General features: G+C 40.2%; 1 protein-coding gene across 1 annotated transcript in view; it reads left to right on the top strand.

The window, feature by feature from the left end:
* Window positions 1–10,823: 10,823 nt before the first annotated feature.
* Window positions 10,824–16,587, top strand: part of atp6v1ba (ATPase, H+ transporting, lysosomal, V1 subunit B, member a) — a 41,458-nt gene continuing 35,694 nt past the window's right edge. The window contains exon 1 of the mRNA XM_085183218.1: window positions 10,824–11,041. Within this exon, the coding sequence (XP_085039344.1) occupies window positions 10,933–11,041 (109 nt within the window). The 5' untranslated portion in view covers window positions 10,824–10,932. The remainder of the gene's footprint in view (window positions 11,042–16,587) is intronic.

Raw genomic sequence — 16,587 nt, 5'->3', positions numbered from 1 at the left:
ACTCGGGGTCACCTGATCCAGTCCTGACTACATGCTTTAGAAAAAAATGAAAGTTTCAAACTCAGTGTTGAAAGCAGAGAGGCTGTATGTCTCCCAGTGTCTCCTGAATCCAAGCTGGGAGCTGATTCCACCGAAGACGGGCCTGAAAAAGTAAGTCGAGTAAGCCAGCACTCTGAGCGTGAAGTGCTCTATTAGTGCAATATGGTCCTATGAGGTCTTTAAGACAGGCTCGCGCATTACTATTGAAGAGCTTGTGTGTGAGGAGAAGGATGTTGAATTAAATTCTTGATTTAACAGGAGCAGCCAATATGGGAGATATGCTATCAGTGCTCTCGCTATAATCAACAGGCTTTTTAGGTCATTTTTAGGTCGTTGTTAGGGCAGCCTGCTAATAATGAATTACAGCTGTAGAGCCTAGAGGGAATAAATGCATTTTTAGGCATCACTCTAAGGCTACGTTCACACTGCAGGCGAAAGCGCATCAAATCCGACTTTTTTGACCCTCTGCGACCATCTATCCGATCATGGTGTGACAGTGTGAACGGCACAAATCCGATATCTTCAAATCCGATCTGGGTCACTTTGGTATGTGGTCCTGAATCTGATACATATCTGATGTTTCAGAAAGCTGCTGTTTGATGGTCATGTCGCATTAAATCCGTCTTTTATGTCACTGACACAAGACAGACGCCGATTATCAGCGCCGGAGAAGACATCGTGAACGCTTCCTGACCATCCAGTGAAACTGTTGGGAACAACGTTGGAGAAACGTGAACATTTTATTTGTTCTGTATAATCTGCAGATTCTGACAGAAATCTGCAACTATCCTTTGAAGCAGCGCTCCTCTAAAACAGCAATAAGGATCATTATTAGGTTATTTACATTATTATGTAAATAACAAAATAACTTAAAGCAAAAATTGGGAAACGTGAAGTCCGAAGTCTTTATATTAAGGTCATCAGTCAAACATACTGTTGGTCTGGGTCTAAACAGAGCGCGTTGTGTGTGACGTCTTCTTTTGCCGCTTTGAGCGTTCACACTAGAGCGCGTTTGCTGTCACATTTTATCTGTAGTGTGAACGAGCAGACAAAAAAATCTGATTTGATCAAAAAATCTGAATTGAGCATCAAGACCTGCAGAGTGAACATAGCCTAAGATACAACATAAGATCAGATAAGACTAATTTGATCCCACAGCGGAGAAATTCTTGCTGTAGACAGGTTTTTCTTATTTCAAAGATAATGTGCAAATGGAAGTCCTACATGTTTCTTTAATATGCACAATGAATGACATATCCTGGTAACAAACAATTCACAGCATTACTGGAGGCCAAGGTAATGCCATCCAGAGGAAGAATCTGCTTAGATACCATATTTCTAAGCTTTTCAGGGCCGAGTACAATGACCTCAGTTTGATTTGAATTAAGAAGCAGAAAGTTAGTGGCCATCCAGGTCTTTATGTCTTTAAGACATTCCTGCAGTTTAACTCATTGGTGTGTGTTATCTGGCTTCATGGACAGATAGAGCTGGGTGTCATCTGCATAACAGCCTGGTCTACCTGTTGGAGCGTGCTTACTTTTGCCTTGATGGTAATGGTGGCATTGTGAAAACCATGTTTTTTAAATCTTTCCAGTGCCTCTACTACCATCCACCCACTTCTGCTAATTGAGAAGCTGCTCAGGATGGGTGCCACCACGGTCTCCTGGATTGCTGTAATAAGGATGGGTAGGAATTGAAGTATAGGGAGCTGGCAAGGAACTTTGTGGTCCAGAAGAAATCACCTTCTTCGTAATGCAAGACAAAAGAGATGGTTGATAATTTCTGGAGAAAAGAAACTGCAACTAGGTCCTTCACCTTCATGGAGGAAACATGGACTTGACGTTTCATCTGAATGACAGACTGGACTGGAGGACCAACATGATGCTGTGTACTTTCTATCTATCTGGTTGAGCCTGCTGCTAGGTCCAGAAGGTACCTTTTACTCTCACTATGCACTCGCACTCACTACTCATGTTACTTGTGGTATACCACATAGTTCTTCTGTAGGTCCTTTACTTTGGGCAATCGTGGCTCAAGAGTTGGCAGTTTGTCTTGTAATCAGAAGGTTGCCGGTTCGAGCCCCGGCTCTGACAGTCGTTGTGTCCTTGGGCAAGACACTTCACCCGTTGCCTACTGGTGGTGGTCAGAGGGCACGGTGGCGCCAGTGTCCAGCAGCCTCGCCTCTGTCAGTGCACCCCAGGGTGCCTGTGGCTACAATGTAGCTGCCATCACCAGTGTGTGAATAGGTGTGTAAAGCGCTTTGGGGTCCTTAGGGACTAGTAAAGCGCTATTCAAATACAGGCCATTTACCATTTTTATCCATCTATGTCAATGACATGTCTCAGGCTGTTTCTGCTGACTGTTTTCTTTATGTGGATGATTCGGCTCTTATAGTTAGTAGAAAAAATCGTTTTAGGAATTAGAATTTGTTAGCCATCAGCTTGAAGAAAATAAACTTCCATGTAAAACATTAATAACAATATATAACAATGATAGGACAATAACAGAATTAAAACAATAACTAAGACTATTAAATGAGACCAAAATGCTTGGGTCATAGTGTGTTAAAAGCCAGGGCATAAAAATGTGTCTTTAGTAGTGATTTAAAGTGATCAAGTGTTTGTGCAGATCTAATATTTAGGGGGAAACTATTCCAAAGTCTGGGACCTGCCACAGAGAAGGCTCCATCGCCACGAGATTTGAGATTAGTTCGTGGTATGGACAGCATTCATTTTGAGCTAGACCTCGTGGTTTTTCCTGCAGCATAAGCAGAGAGGAGCTCAGACAGGTAAGAAGAGCTCGGGCGTTAAGTGACTTAAAAACAAAAAGTCAAAGTTTGAACTGGATCCTGTAGGCGACAGGAAGCCAGTGTAGAGAAGCTAAAACTGGAGTTATATGCTCTCTCTGTTTGGTACCAGTTAGCAGGCGAGCAGCTGCATTTTGGACCATTTGAAGATGATGGATGGAGGCCTGATCTAGACCATAATACAATGAATTGCAGTAGAATCAAGAATCAGATCAAACAATGATAGGTGAAAATATACAAATCATGTACACGGCCTAGAAACAAATTGGAAAAACAAATGCCTGAAAAGAAAAAAACATCTACACAAACCAAACTGAATAAAAAAAGAAAAACACAATAGAAAAACACAATATCCCAAGGAGTATCTAACAATGGACACACACACAATCCGGTCGTTAAGTGATGACGTGACGAATCCTACTTCCGGGCCTAAAGTAGTCTGCGTTTAATATGCTTTTGTGTTGTTAACATGTTTAATGTTTTGTATTTTCTTCTATTTAATCTCAAAAAGCTCCTAAAACAGTCAGTGATCACTGTTGACCTCCCTCGGCTTTTATTACCGCTAATCATTTATTTAAGCTCAGTTTTTAAAACCTTCAGATGTAACTACAGCCCAGCCCATGCAGCAGTATATGAATGACTAACCTCGTATTGTGGATGGATTATCTCAGTTGTTCTCCTGCTGAAGTTTGGTCCTTTTACAGCATCCTGCTATGTGATTACATTTGTTCCTGACCACCGAGAACACTCACGCTAACTTTTATCGAGTGGAAAAAAAGTTAGCTTGTTTATATTATGCTAACATAGCTGTGTCGCTAGCGGTCACGTAGCACATCATTATATAGCAGCTAGCCAAACTTCAGTAACCCTACAAACGTCACTGCTGTTTAGTTTTCTGTCTTCATTTACGTTGGAAGTGATAACAGAGCTGTACGTTTTAATTTGTTTCCAAAACCCCGCAGTCAGGACATGCTATATTGTATTTAGATAGAAGCTAGCAAGCTAACTTCCTGCTAACTTCTAACTCCGTTAAATGTCATAAATTCCGTTTTCATGGATGCCTGGATGTTAAACTCAATTGTTACACCTGGTAGAGCAGAACGCTGATCATTTTATTAAAGATGAAAGACTTTAGACAGTTTTTCAACTCTCAGTAATGCCACAGTGATCGTTTGATATATGGACCTGCAGCGGAGTTTAGGCCCAGACACGGCTAGTGACGTCAGACTGAACGACCGGATAAGCCAGTTTTGAGATGTATATAGCACTTTCAAATGATCATTTATGTGAATATCATTAGTTGAAGCAGCAGTTGTAGCATCACATGCTAGGACCAATTCTGTTTACATTATACATGCTTCCCCTAGGCAGCATCATTAGAAGACATAGCATACATTTTCACTGCTATGCAGATGACACCCAGCTCTATCTGTCCATGAAGCCAGATAACACACACCAATTAGTTAAACTGCAGGAATGTCTTAAAGACATAAAGACTTGGATGGCCACTAACTTTCTGCTTCTTAACTCAGATAAAACTGAGGTCATTGTACTCGGCGCTGAAAAGCTTAGAAATATGGTATCTAACCAGATTCTTACTCTGGATGGCATTACCTTGGCCTCCAGTAACACTGTGAGGAACCTTGGAGTCATTTTTGACCAGGATATGTCCTTCAACGCACATATTAAACAAATATGTAAGACTGCGTTCTTCCATTTGCGCAACATCTCTAAAATTAGAAATATCCTGTCTCAGAGTGACGCTGAAAAACTAGTTCATGCATTTATTACTTCCAGGCTAGACTACTGCAATTCATTATTATCAGGATGTCCAAAAAACTCACTGAAAAGCCTTCAGTTAATCCAAAATGCTGCAGCAAGAGTACTGACAGGGACTAGAAAGAGAGAGCATATTTCTCCTGTTTTGGCTTCCCTTCATTGGCTTCCTGTTAAATCCAGAATTGAATTCAAAATCCTGCTCTTCACATACAAGGTCTTAAATAATCAGGCCCCATCTTATCTTAATGACCTTGTAGTACCATATCACCCTATTAGAGCACTTCGCTCTCGCTCTGCAGGCCTACTTGTTGTTCCTAGAGTATTTAAAAGTAGAATGGGAGGGAGAGCCTTCAGTTTTCAGGCCCCTCTTCTGTGGAACCAGCTTCCAGTTTGGATTCAGGAGACAGACACTATCTCTACTTTTAAGATTAGGCTTAAAACCTTCCTTTTTGCTAAAGCATATAGTTAGGGCTGGACCAGGTGACCCTGAATCCTCCCTTAGTTATGCTGCAATAGATGTAGGCTGCCGGGGGATTCCCATGATGCATTGAGTTTTTCCTTTCCAGTCACCTTTCTCACTCACTATGTGTTAACAGACCTCTCTGTATTGAATCGTATCTGTTATTAATCTCTGTCTCTCTTCCACAGCATGTCTTTATCCTGTCTTCCTTCTCTCACCCCAACCGGTCGCAGCAGATGGCCCCGCCCCTCCCTGAGCCTGGTTCTGCCGGAGGTTTCTTCCTGTTAAAAGGGAGTTTTTCCTTTCCACTGTCGCCAAAGTGCTGCTCATAGGGGGTCATATGATTGTTGGGCTTTTCTCTGTATCTATGAAGCGCCTTGAGGCGACATTTGTTGTGATTTGGCGCTATATAAATAAAATTGAATTGAATTGAATTGAATTGAATCACTCCTGAACAACAGATTGTGTTTATGGATTTGTGCTCCTCACAGGTCAGCAACTACAGACATGATTTATAGAATATGATCCTGGACACTGGACAATATATATGTTTTTAAAATGAGCGAAAAAAATTAACATATGTTAAACAGTATTACTATTAATACATTTAACACCGAGAGAAGAAATAATTCGTTTTACTTATGATGCTATGCACAGTTTACCAATAATGCAGCTTCATATGCAGTGGGGTGTTTTTATGATGTTTTATTTAACATAACTATGGTAACATTATATTTCCTACTTGAGGTGTGTACTATTGCTGTGATTTATTACTGTTACTGAAGGTCCGCGGCTCCGAACCGTAGTAAAGGGACCTCTGGCTAATACGGTGGGTTCTGTGTCGGCTCGTAGCTGAAAACTAGCTTTACTTTGTTGTCTGGGTCAACTTTGCTAGCAGAGACAGAGAGAGGCGTTGAAAGGCTGCTCCAACAGAACTTATTGTTTCAGAGGAAAACACGAACACGGTGTACAGTCGAGTCTTAATAGCTTACTTACAACTGGGCTCGTCAGGCTCTCTTCTTGGCTGCAGTGGTTATTATTATATTTACATGCTTCCAGCTCCCGTTTCTGCTCGATGACAGCTCGTACTTTTCCTTTTTCTCCCTCCCTCGCTCACAGACACATAACGTGTATGGCAGTCCATTCTCCCTGCAGCACGGACTACACTGCCTATGATGCTACATTCTTTAGAGCTATGCCTGTAGCATTCTGCCTGTTAGCTTAGCACAACAACAACAAAAAAGGCCTCTCTCACCCAGGAAACACCATGTAACCATGGCAACCGTAACGCTGCCTGGAACAACAGAACGTAGCTGTCAAACAAAACCCAAACAGTCCTGACCCGCCACAATATGAAACAGGGAAGTACCGCCGTGTAATCCATTTATTTCAACAAAGTAACTGTATTCTAAATACCACCTTTTTAAACGGTAACGGAATACAGTTACTCATATTTTGTATTTTAAATACGTAACAGCAGTACATGTACTCCGTTACTCCCCAACACTGCAGGGATTGAACCAGCAACCTTTCAGTTGGGAGACGCCTGCTCTACCTCCAGAGCTGTCCTACCTTAATAAACTCTAAGATAATGACAGCTGTGGAACAACATCGCACAGCGTGACAATGCATAACATAAAGTGACAGAGTGAATTTTGTTTAATTGTATTCTGCAGTCACAGCATGCGAGGCTGACAGGACTGCATCAGAACACTGGAAACAAATGTTAGTGATCATTTGTCCGTTTGTTAAAAACAATAACATTATTAGATACCACGGTAACATAGTTTACCACATTATTTGCAGTAGTTTGTTACAATGCAGTTTACAATTCAGGACACTGTTTGAGCCCTTCAACAACATCAACATGCAAAATAATTGCATGAGTATTTTGACACCTATTTTCCTAGATGGGTAGATCTGCGGAGTTTGAGGGAAATCATAACACTCTGAACTCATCATAAAAGACTCAGGGGGGAAAAATGGTATTTCTAAAATGAGGGCAATGCTCCTGTAGGCAGAAGCCCTTCACTTGCATTAATTTGCTATTTTTTGCATGCGGCCTGAAACATTTTGATGAGCTCTCTAGGGGCTGCTGTCAGCCTCACCATGGCAGTACTTACCACTTCAATCTGTAGTGCTTTTCTACTGTGAGAGAGCTGTGTGTATGTGCATGCTCTGTGCAACTGCCGGTGTGTTGATTGTGAAAGGGCCATGGTTAAAAAAACCCACCTTCGGTTACAGCTACTGGACAGGACAGGAAAAATGAGAATGGATCAGAGCTTCCAAAATGAGAAAACAGCAAAGCAAAAAAATTTAAAGAGAAAATGTGTGCAATCATGTCATTTTAGCTTTCACTCAACAGTACACTCAGCAGGACATCGTGCTGCTGAATATGTGTTTGTGGACGAGAGTGTGTATGAGAGAGAGAGGTAGGGAGATGAAACGCATGAAGAGCACATTACACACAGCTGTTCTTTAAGCTGCGAGCCACTTTTCATCTCAATCACATTTTAAATATCTCATGAACAGTGTCAGTGCTGGAGGGACAACTGTGACACTGAGGTGAAATAAAAAAGCAGGTTAAAAAACAGAAGAACAGGAGAACCAGACCCCACTGCAGCTAACAGCACCAAAGATCGCCTCGCTCGTTTGTCTTTCTCTAAATGAAAAAACAAATCAGGCTTTTTGTATCAAGCTAACGCTCTGTTTTTAGTGGGTGTAAGAATCGCGCTGAATATACAGTGTTTTGGCCAAACGCGATCTTTGCTCATCACCAACTTCCCAGGACATGCTGCACATTTGGGATTACTTTGGTTTTAAACCTACATCTGGGTTGGACAACAACAACGATCATATGCTTCACCACTCTACCTGTCAGTTCCTATTAATGCATCCTTTTAATATGAGTTTTACTTTCAAGGAAACAAACCACTTCATTAGAAAAATAAGATGTCAAAGACATATGTATATATAAACGTGATCACTCCCCTCTCGCCCCTGTGGGCGGTCTATCCTTCAAGCTCCTCTACCAAAGGCCTGGGAGCTTGAGGGTCCTGCAGTATCTTAGCTGTTCCCAGGACTGCGCTCTTCTGGACAGAGATCTCCGATGTTGTTTCTGGGATCTGCTGGAGGCTGCTGGACTTGGGGTGAAACCCTTCATTCACGGTCAGGAGGTTCCTCGTCTTGATGTCAGTGGCTTCCAATGGAATATTGAGTCATTACAGAAACACATTCAATTCAATTCAGTTTTATTCAGTTTTATTTATATAGCGACAAATCACAACAAAAGTCGCCTCAAGGCGCTTCATAGATACAGAGAAAAACCCAACAATCATATGACCCCCTATGAGCAGCACTTTGGCGACAGTGGGAAGGAAAAACTCCCTTTTAACAGGAAGAAACCTCCAGCAGAACCAGGCTCAGGGAGGGGCGGGGCCATCTGCTGCGATTGGTTGGGGTGAGAGAAGGAAGACAGGATAAAGACATGCTGTGGAAGAGAGACAGAGATTAATAACAGATATGATTCAATGCAGAGAGGTCTGTTAACACATAGTGAGTGAGAAAGGTGACTGGAAAGGAAAAACCCAATGCATCATGGGAATCCCCCGGCAGCCTACATCTATTGCAGCATAACTAAGGGAGGATTCAGGGTCACCTGGTCCAGCCCTAACTATATGCTTTAGCAAAAAGGAAAGTTTGAAGCCTAATCTTGAAAGTAGAGATAGTGTCTGTCTCCTGAATCCAAACTGGAAGCTGGTTCCACAGAAGAGGGGCCTGAAAACTGAAGGCTCTGCCTCCCATTCTACTTTTAAATACTCTAGGAACAACAAGTAGGCCTGCAGAGCGGGAGCGAAGTGCTCTAATAATGTGTAGCCACATCAGACACCACCTCCATTGTCAAGTTTGCTGATGACACTGTTGTTGTAGGCCTGATCTCTGACAACATCGAGACGGCCTACCTGGAGGAGATTAGGAACCTGGAGACCTGGTGCCAGGAGAATAACCTCCTCCTAAACATCAGCAAGACTAAGGAGCTGATCGTGGACTTCACCACAAAGCAGGCGAGGAATTACAAACCCCTCATCATCAGTGGCGCCAGTGGAGAGAGTGGACAGTTTCCGATACCTGGGTGTCCACATCACTCAGGACCTGTCATGGTCCTGCCACATCAACACCCAGGTTAAGAAAGCCCGTCAGCGTCTCTTCTTCCTCAGAAGACTTAGAGACTTCCATCTGCCACTGAAGGTGCTCAAGAACTTCTACTGCTGCACCATCGAGAGCGTCCTGATGGCAAACATCTGCACCTGGTTTGGGAACTGCACCAAGCAGGACAGACGAGATCTGCAAAGAGTGGTGCGCTCAGCCGAACGCATCATTCAATCAGAGCTCCCTGACCTGCTGTCCATCTACACCAAGCAGTGCGAGTCCAAAGCTAAGAAGATTATGATGGACCTCTCCCATCCCAACAATGGACTCTTCTCACTGTTGAGGTCTGGGAAGCGCTTCCGCTCCCTTAAGGCCAAAACAGAGAGAATGAGGAGGAGCTTCTTCCCCCAGGCTATTCGGGCCCTGAACCAGGTGTAGGACTGGACTCTCCCACACACATCACTATAAGACTGGACTCTCACACACATCACTATAAGACTGGACTCTCACACACATCACTATAAGACTGGACTCTCACACACATCACTATAAGACTGGACTCTCCCACACACATCACTATAAGACTGGACTCTCACACACATCACATCACCACACGCACCACCACACATTTCCTATAATTTCCCATAATTTATAATCTTTATAATCTCTCTCTGCTGTTAGCACATTTTTATTTATTTTTATTTTTATTTTTACTGTAAATTCCTAAGTTAATTTGTAAATTTTGTAGTAAATTGTAAATACTGTAAATCTTTTTTCTGTCATTTAATGGTCGGGCATTGCGCAGCTACAAGCATTTCACCCCCATGTCATACTGTGTATGGTTGTGTGTGTGTGACAAATAAAATTTGAATTTGAATTTGAAAAAAGAATCTGAATTTAATAGGGTGATATGGTACTACAAGGTCATTAAGATAAGATGGGGCCTGATTATTTAAGACCTTGTATGTGAGGAGCAGGATTTTGAAGAACCAGGCAGGTTTCTGGTTGTGCAGAGTCGTTGGGGAACCATAAATAAACCTAGTAGAGTCCAGAGTTTGGAGAACTAATCTGAAAAATATAATAGCGTGAACAGTAAAACTGCAGACTGAGTAGTGTGATAAGAGAGGCTGCTGGCAGACATGGATAATATGATAAACTTGAACTTTTTCCCTTTTACAATCATTTATTAAAACGTATTTCATATTCAGTTGCAGCTGTGAGGTCAGTTTACAATGCAGGCAGTGATTTCTTCATTCCTTCACAGTGAGCATGTTTTTATAAATAATAACTAAAATCACATTTTATCCCAGTTCATTTTTAACTTTTTCATAATGCTTTTCTTCTGCATTAATTAATTAATTTAGGTATTGGATTTGTTTGCTAGTAGGATGTAAAACATATTACCTTCACGATCTAAATTTAATCTTAAATACTTCTCACTGTGGACTCCTACAGCTACAAAGGAAATCCTCTTCAGTTCACGTTAAACAGCCTTGCTGTTAGCTTTTCTTTCCTAATCTACTTACTGTACATTCATTACGTTTCTGTGAGAAGCAGCTACCTCTCACTGCTTTGAGCCCATGGCCAAACATCCGTTTCCTGTGTGTCACATGACTCGCGCTCTGCTGTCATTCAGTAGCTCTTAGCAAAGCACGTCAACCAGCGTCAGATTTCTTAGGTTTCTGCACCTTATCCGACAATGGCAACACTGGTGGCAAACAGGGCGATGGATGTGAACGGCCTGGCAGCGGCTTCGAGGACACATACCCAGGCTGTGACCAGGAACTACATCTCTCAGCCCCGGCTAAGTACGTTGCTAATGCAAGCTACCTGCTAACAAGGTTGTTGAGTTGCGTTCGGTGATGTAGTTGCGGTAGGAAACGGGATAACTTTGACTCGATGTATAAATGTAACATTTAAAATGGCACAAGGGACAGTATGTTTACGGACTCGTGCAATAGGCTAATGTGTAGTGTGAGAATATAAAGGTGTAAGATTGCGCTTAAGTCTTGGATATCCCATTGAACGGGGACGCAGCATTAGAGGGCATTAGCGTTAGCTAACTATCCTCCTGTGGTGCTGTACACAGGGTGTTAAACAAACCATCTTTTATTTTATAAATATTAATAATTAAATGCGAGTAATTCGGCAAATGAACCTTAGTGCTGCTGTACATGCTGCGTTTGGGAATATGTCATTTCTGTCAAACAGCAGTGTAGCCACGCTAGCATGCTGCCTTTCACGAATGTCTCGGAACTATTCATGAGATATACTCAGCGTGCGGGGATCTGTGGTACACTCAACTGGTCACGCATTTAAAATGTCATATCTGCGTGTTTGCAGTGTTTCACAGGCAGACCTATATTACACAGCCTACTGGTCGTGTGGGCCAGATGGATGATCTGTCATGTGATCGGATCACATGAGGCAGCCCGTGGTTAGGGAAGCTGACGTTCATGCTCTCGTGACAAGAATTTCGACATCGCTTTGGAAAATGAATGACACAAAACTGTAGAAAATGTGAAGATTTACTAAAACATCGACTCTCATGTGTCATCTGTCTATTAGGGATAGGTGTGGTGATAGGTATCTATACAGGGGCACCTAATATTGATGTTTTCATTCAATTACACTGTGAGAATATTACAGACAGGAAGGCAAATGTCTGTAATATTCAGTCTGGCCTGGACTGACTGCAGTCACTGTTGACATTGTTGAAGTTTTCCAAATCATTTCCAAATCATTTCTCCATGCACACACTGTTCCCATTAGCCTGAAGCTCAGCTGGTTGAGCAAATGTAATAGTCACATGACCATTTCTGTTTCTGTGAGTTTCTATCTATGCAAACAGCAGCACATTTGTAATTTTCACAGGTTTATCACAGATCTTTACTGTATTATTGCAAACAGACTGCAGGTTATTGCCAGCTTTACCCCATATGACTGATGACTGACAGCAGACTGTCTGTGGCAGGTTTTAGTCACCGTCTCGCCATGTTTGACAATCTTATTGTCAGCAAAAACACACCAATTATTACAGCACGTGGCATATCAAAAATGTGACAATAATTTCATATTGTGAGTGAAATATGATAAAAAAATATTATTGGGTGTCTGGTGATTCCCATCTTTACTATCTATAGTTATTTGCTCTTATATGGTTGTAACTAAAGGTGATATTTTCATCAGCAGCACATCTGTTGCATATTTAGTTGTTTTAAGTTATTAAACTCCCCGAAAGAAAATGGAAACAATTGAACTGTCAGTCCGTTTGTTGGTAATTAATTTTTGCTAAAGTCAGGATTCTGGTGTAGGCACATTTAAAGTTATAAAGAGTTGGACTGTGTTCTTCTCTTTGTGGAGTTTCCCCTTCGGTCACCATCCACCCAGATGGCTGTAGAGGACACACCTCAGCCCCACCTCTCTGACGCTGCACATGCAGGTTGATGTCGTTACTTCATCAGGAGCTAAAGAGGACAAATCCAATATTACAATGATTGATTTCTAAACCAAGTTGTGAACTTAAAGTGTTGCTAACCAATCACACAGCAGCTGTTGTGAAACAGTTCTGAAATGCTGCTTTTTGTCATCTTCAGTTCAATTAAACAGGATTCCTAAAAACTGTCATAAAACACTAAGAACATATAAGAACATTTAAATGAGAGCAGAAATCTCTATGAACACATTAAAGCTACTAAATGTTTTAAATTAATTCATCATTTACATGAATAGTTGATACGTTAATATTTAAAAAGTGTTTTCCCAAACAAAAGCACATTTAACGCACATGTGCTCATACAGATATTTTAATAATATTAACTGAGAAAAGTTGATCTACAGCACAATCAATCATTTGAAAGATTACCAATGGGCTTGACCTCAGTATGCTGGATTTCCTTCACATTAATGTAGACATTTCCTCTGCAATGTGACACACAAAATGTACAAATGGGTGCATAAAACTCAGAATCCTGAACAAACCTAACCCACACCAACTCTTATTATAACATGTTGTCACGACTGCAAAATGTCAGTTATTGATCATATATCCAGTGTCTTCTGCTGATCCGTATCAGGGTTTGGAATAAACTACTCGGGGTTCTTGGCTTTAAGTCCAGGCCTGGTTGACAATCGTTGAATTCTGTGAGAAAAGCTTGAAATGTTCCTCTCTCTCTCTCTATCTATCTCTCTCTCTATCTCTCTCTATCTCTCTATCTATCTCTCTATCTACAGATATAGATATATATATATATATATATAGATATATATAGATATCTAGAGATAGATATATATCTATAGATATATATCTATAGATATATATCTATATATCTAGATATATATCTATATCTATCTAGATATAGATATATATCTAGATATATAGATATAGATAGATATAGATATCTAGATATATATCTATATCTATATATCTATATAGATATAGATATCTAGATATATATCTATATCTAGATATCTATATATATATAGATATCTAGAGATATATATCTATCTAGATATATATCTATCTCTATATAGATATATATCTAGATAGATATATATCTAGATATAGATATATATCTATCTAGATATAGATATATATCTAGATATATAGATATAGATAGATATAGATATCTAGATATATATCTATATCTATATATCTATATAGATATAGATATCTAGATATATATCTATATATCTATATATATATAGATATCTAGAGATAGATATATATCTAGATATATATCTATCTCTAGATATCTATATATATCTAGATATATAGATAGATATAGATATAGATATATATATCTATATATCTATATATATCTATATATCTAGATATATATCTATAGATATATAGATATATATAGATATAGATATATAGATATATATCTATATCTATATATATATCTATATATATATATCTATATATATCTATATATATATAGATATATATATATATATATCTAGATATATATCTATCTCTAGATATCTATATATATATAGATATCTAGAGATAGATATATATCTAGATATATATATATATATATATATATATATATATCTAGATATCTATATCTATATATATATCTATATATATATAGATATATATAGATATATATATATATAGATATATATATAGATATAGATAGAAATATATACATTTTTTTTTTTTTCTTCAAAGACCATATAGGAGATATATGCAGTCTGAACTAAGCCATACAAATATGTCTTTGCTTTGTTTCTGGAGGGTTTTGTGCTGCTGAAACAGATGTTATGATGGTGCAGACATTAGTTAATATTAATGATGAATCAGTGTAGTGTACCTGGCCCATGGACATTTTTAATGGCTTTCAAAAGCTTTTATTTTTATGTTTACAAATATGAATGTAATGTAATTACCACAATATTTTATATTGTTTGACTTTTAAAAATGTTACAAAAGCCTTGAAATGTTGATGGTGTGGTGCAGCCACGCCCCCCTTTAGACTCAGCCCTGTTTCCTGCAGGTATGGCTTCCATGTAAAATGTTTTGCGCTGTGCAATCTAAAGGTGGTGTCACATTAGGTTAACAGTTCATCTGCATATTTGAGTACAACTTGTTGTTGGTTACTGCAGGTTGTGTAAAACACACAGTGGTGGATGGAGCAGCTACAAAGTTTCTGTTCTTCAGGTCAGAGTTTGTTGATCAGGAGCTTTGAAGGCGTCCTGATCGAGTTTATTTATAATCATATTATTGGAATGACTCGATGAATCGTTGCAGGCCTAATTAGGAGCAGAGCAGGAGGTTTTAAAAGGGTTTGTGCTGCTTCCACTTAGCTGTGTGATGGTGAGTCTTGGCTGGGCTGCTGCAGAAGCCCCGAGCCATGAGGCCAGAGAGCCGTTTTTTTTCTTTCCTGCTCTTTATGCAAGTGTCAGAGAAGCAAGCATGGACTAAAAGCCTCTCAGCAAACTGGAAGGAAATGACTTAATGGTGCTCAGGCCATCTGAGAGCTAAGCAGAAAGGATGCAACATGTGATAAAACCCATCTTGTAAAAACATTGAACAATCCTGCTTCTGAAATACTCTAATTTTGCCATCTTTTTTGTCTCATCAAACACATTACCAAACAGCAGCAGTCCACACTTATGATGAGGCAGCAATTTAGAGCTAAATGATAATCTCAAGTAACTGTTTGGAAAAGTGTGTTTGTCAAATAGTGCAGGTGCTGCATTCACAGTGTGTGTAGCCCTGCTGGAGGAGACGTGTGTTTCCATTTGTCTTCAACATGCTGCTTATATTTGGGAAAGGCAATGGCTTTGTCCCAGTCTAAAGGTAGTGTGTGTGACACTGACTTTAGTGCAAAACCATTGAATTTATACATCATTGAATGTTCCAGTAATATAGGCCCATAAAAGAAACCTGTAGTTTCTGGTGTCCAGTTCATTTAAAATCCTGGAGCTTGAACAACATGTTAGTGGAGCTTGATCTCAAGAGAACAAAGAAGCAGAGAAAGCATAATCTGCAGCATGGATGGGGCCAACTGTAACCTGGTCTGTTGGTGAGCTTTAACATGGTATAGAGATGTCTCTAAAATAAGTGTCTCTTATGTTGTCTTTGTTACACAGAACTATCTGAGAAGTGCTGAAAATTTGAGTTGCTTTGAAGAAAATACTTGGCAGGTGATTGGGTTAAACATTTGTCCCTTTTTACCATGGGCGGACTTCAGCCAATCAGATAAGCAAAATGGGATACAGACATTGGCTTGTCATGAAACTATTGTTTGTCACTATGTCAGGAACATTCACAGTAACTGTGTAAAGCGTTCGTCTAAAACGTGCCGTGATTAGTCCAACTGTGAGCACGGCTACCTGGTAAGATATACGTGATCAGTGTATTGCAACCTTTGACCTCTCACAGATTCTGATGCTGCAGGTTTGACCAAAATTCACTGAAGCAGCAGCAAAAGATCCAAACTACGCTTCACGTTTGGATGAACTCCGTCTGACTTTTGCTGTTTTGCTTCCACCACGATGAAACCCCACTTCCTGCACAGCTCGCTCTCAGTGTGTATGTGTGCGTCATGCTTTTATACTAGAATATATTGTACCATGGGTAATGGTCAATTGTGTCTCAGGCCAGTTTTGACCAAGTATGTAGGAGGGAGCTAAAGAAAACTCAGTTTGTCCCTCTGCCATGATACAATGGGGTTTTGTCATCATCTCGCTGGGTGGGTGGGCAGCGTGGACACTTAAGTTCGTAAATATGATGGCAGCAAACCACTCCAGTGTGAGCTGGAGGCCCCCGCTTGATGACCCAACAGAGCCACATCCACATACAGCAGAGATGGCATCCTAAGGCCACCGAGGTGAAAGCTTT

The sequence above is a fragment of the Neolamprologus multifasciatus genome, chromosome 13 (genome assembly GCF_963576455.1).
Source record: "Neolamprologus multifasciatus chromosome 13, fNeoMul1.2, whole genome shotgun sequence".
Classification (NCBI taxonomy): Eukaryota; Metazoa; Chordata; class Actinopteri; order Cichliformes; family Cichlidae; genus Neolamprologus; species Neolamprologus multifasciatus.
This window is presented reverse-complemented; position numbering and strand designations above follow the sequence as displayed.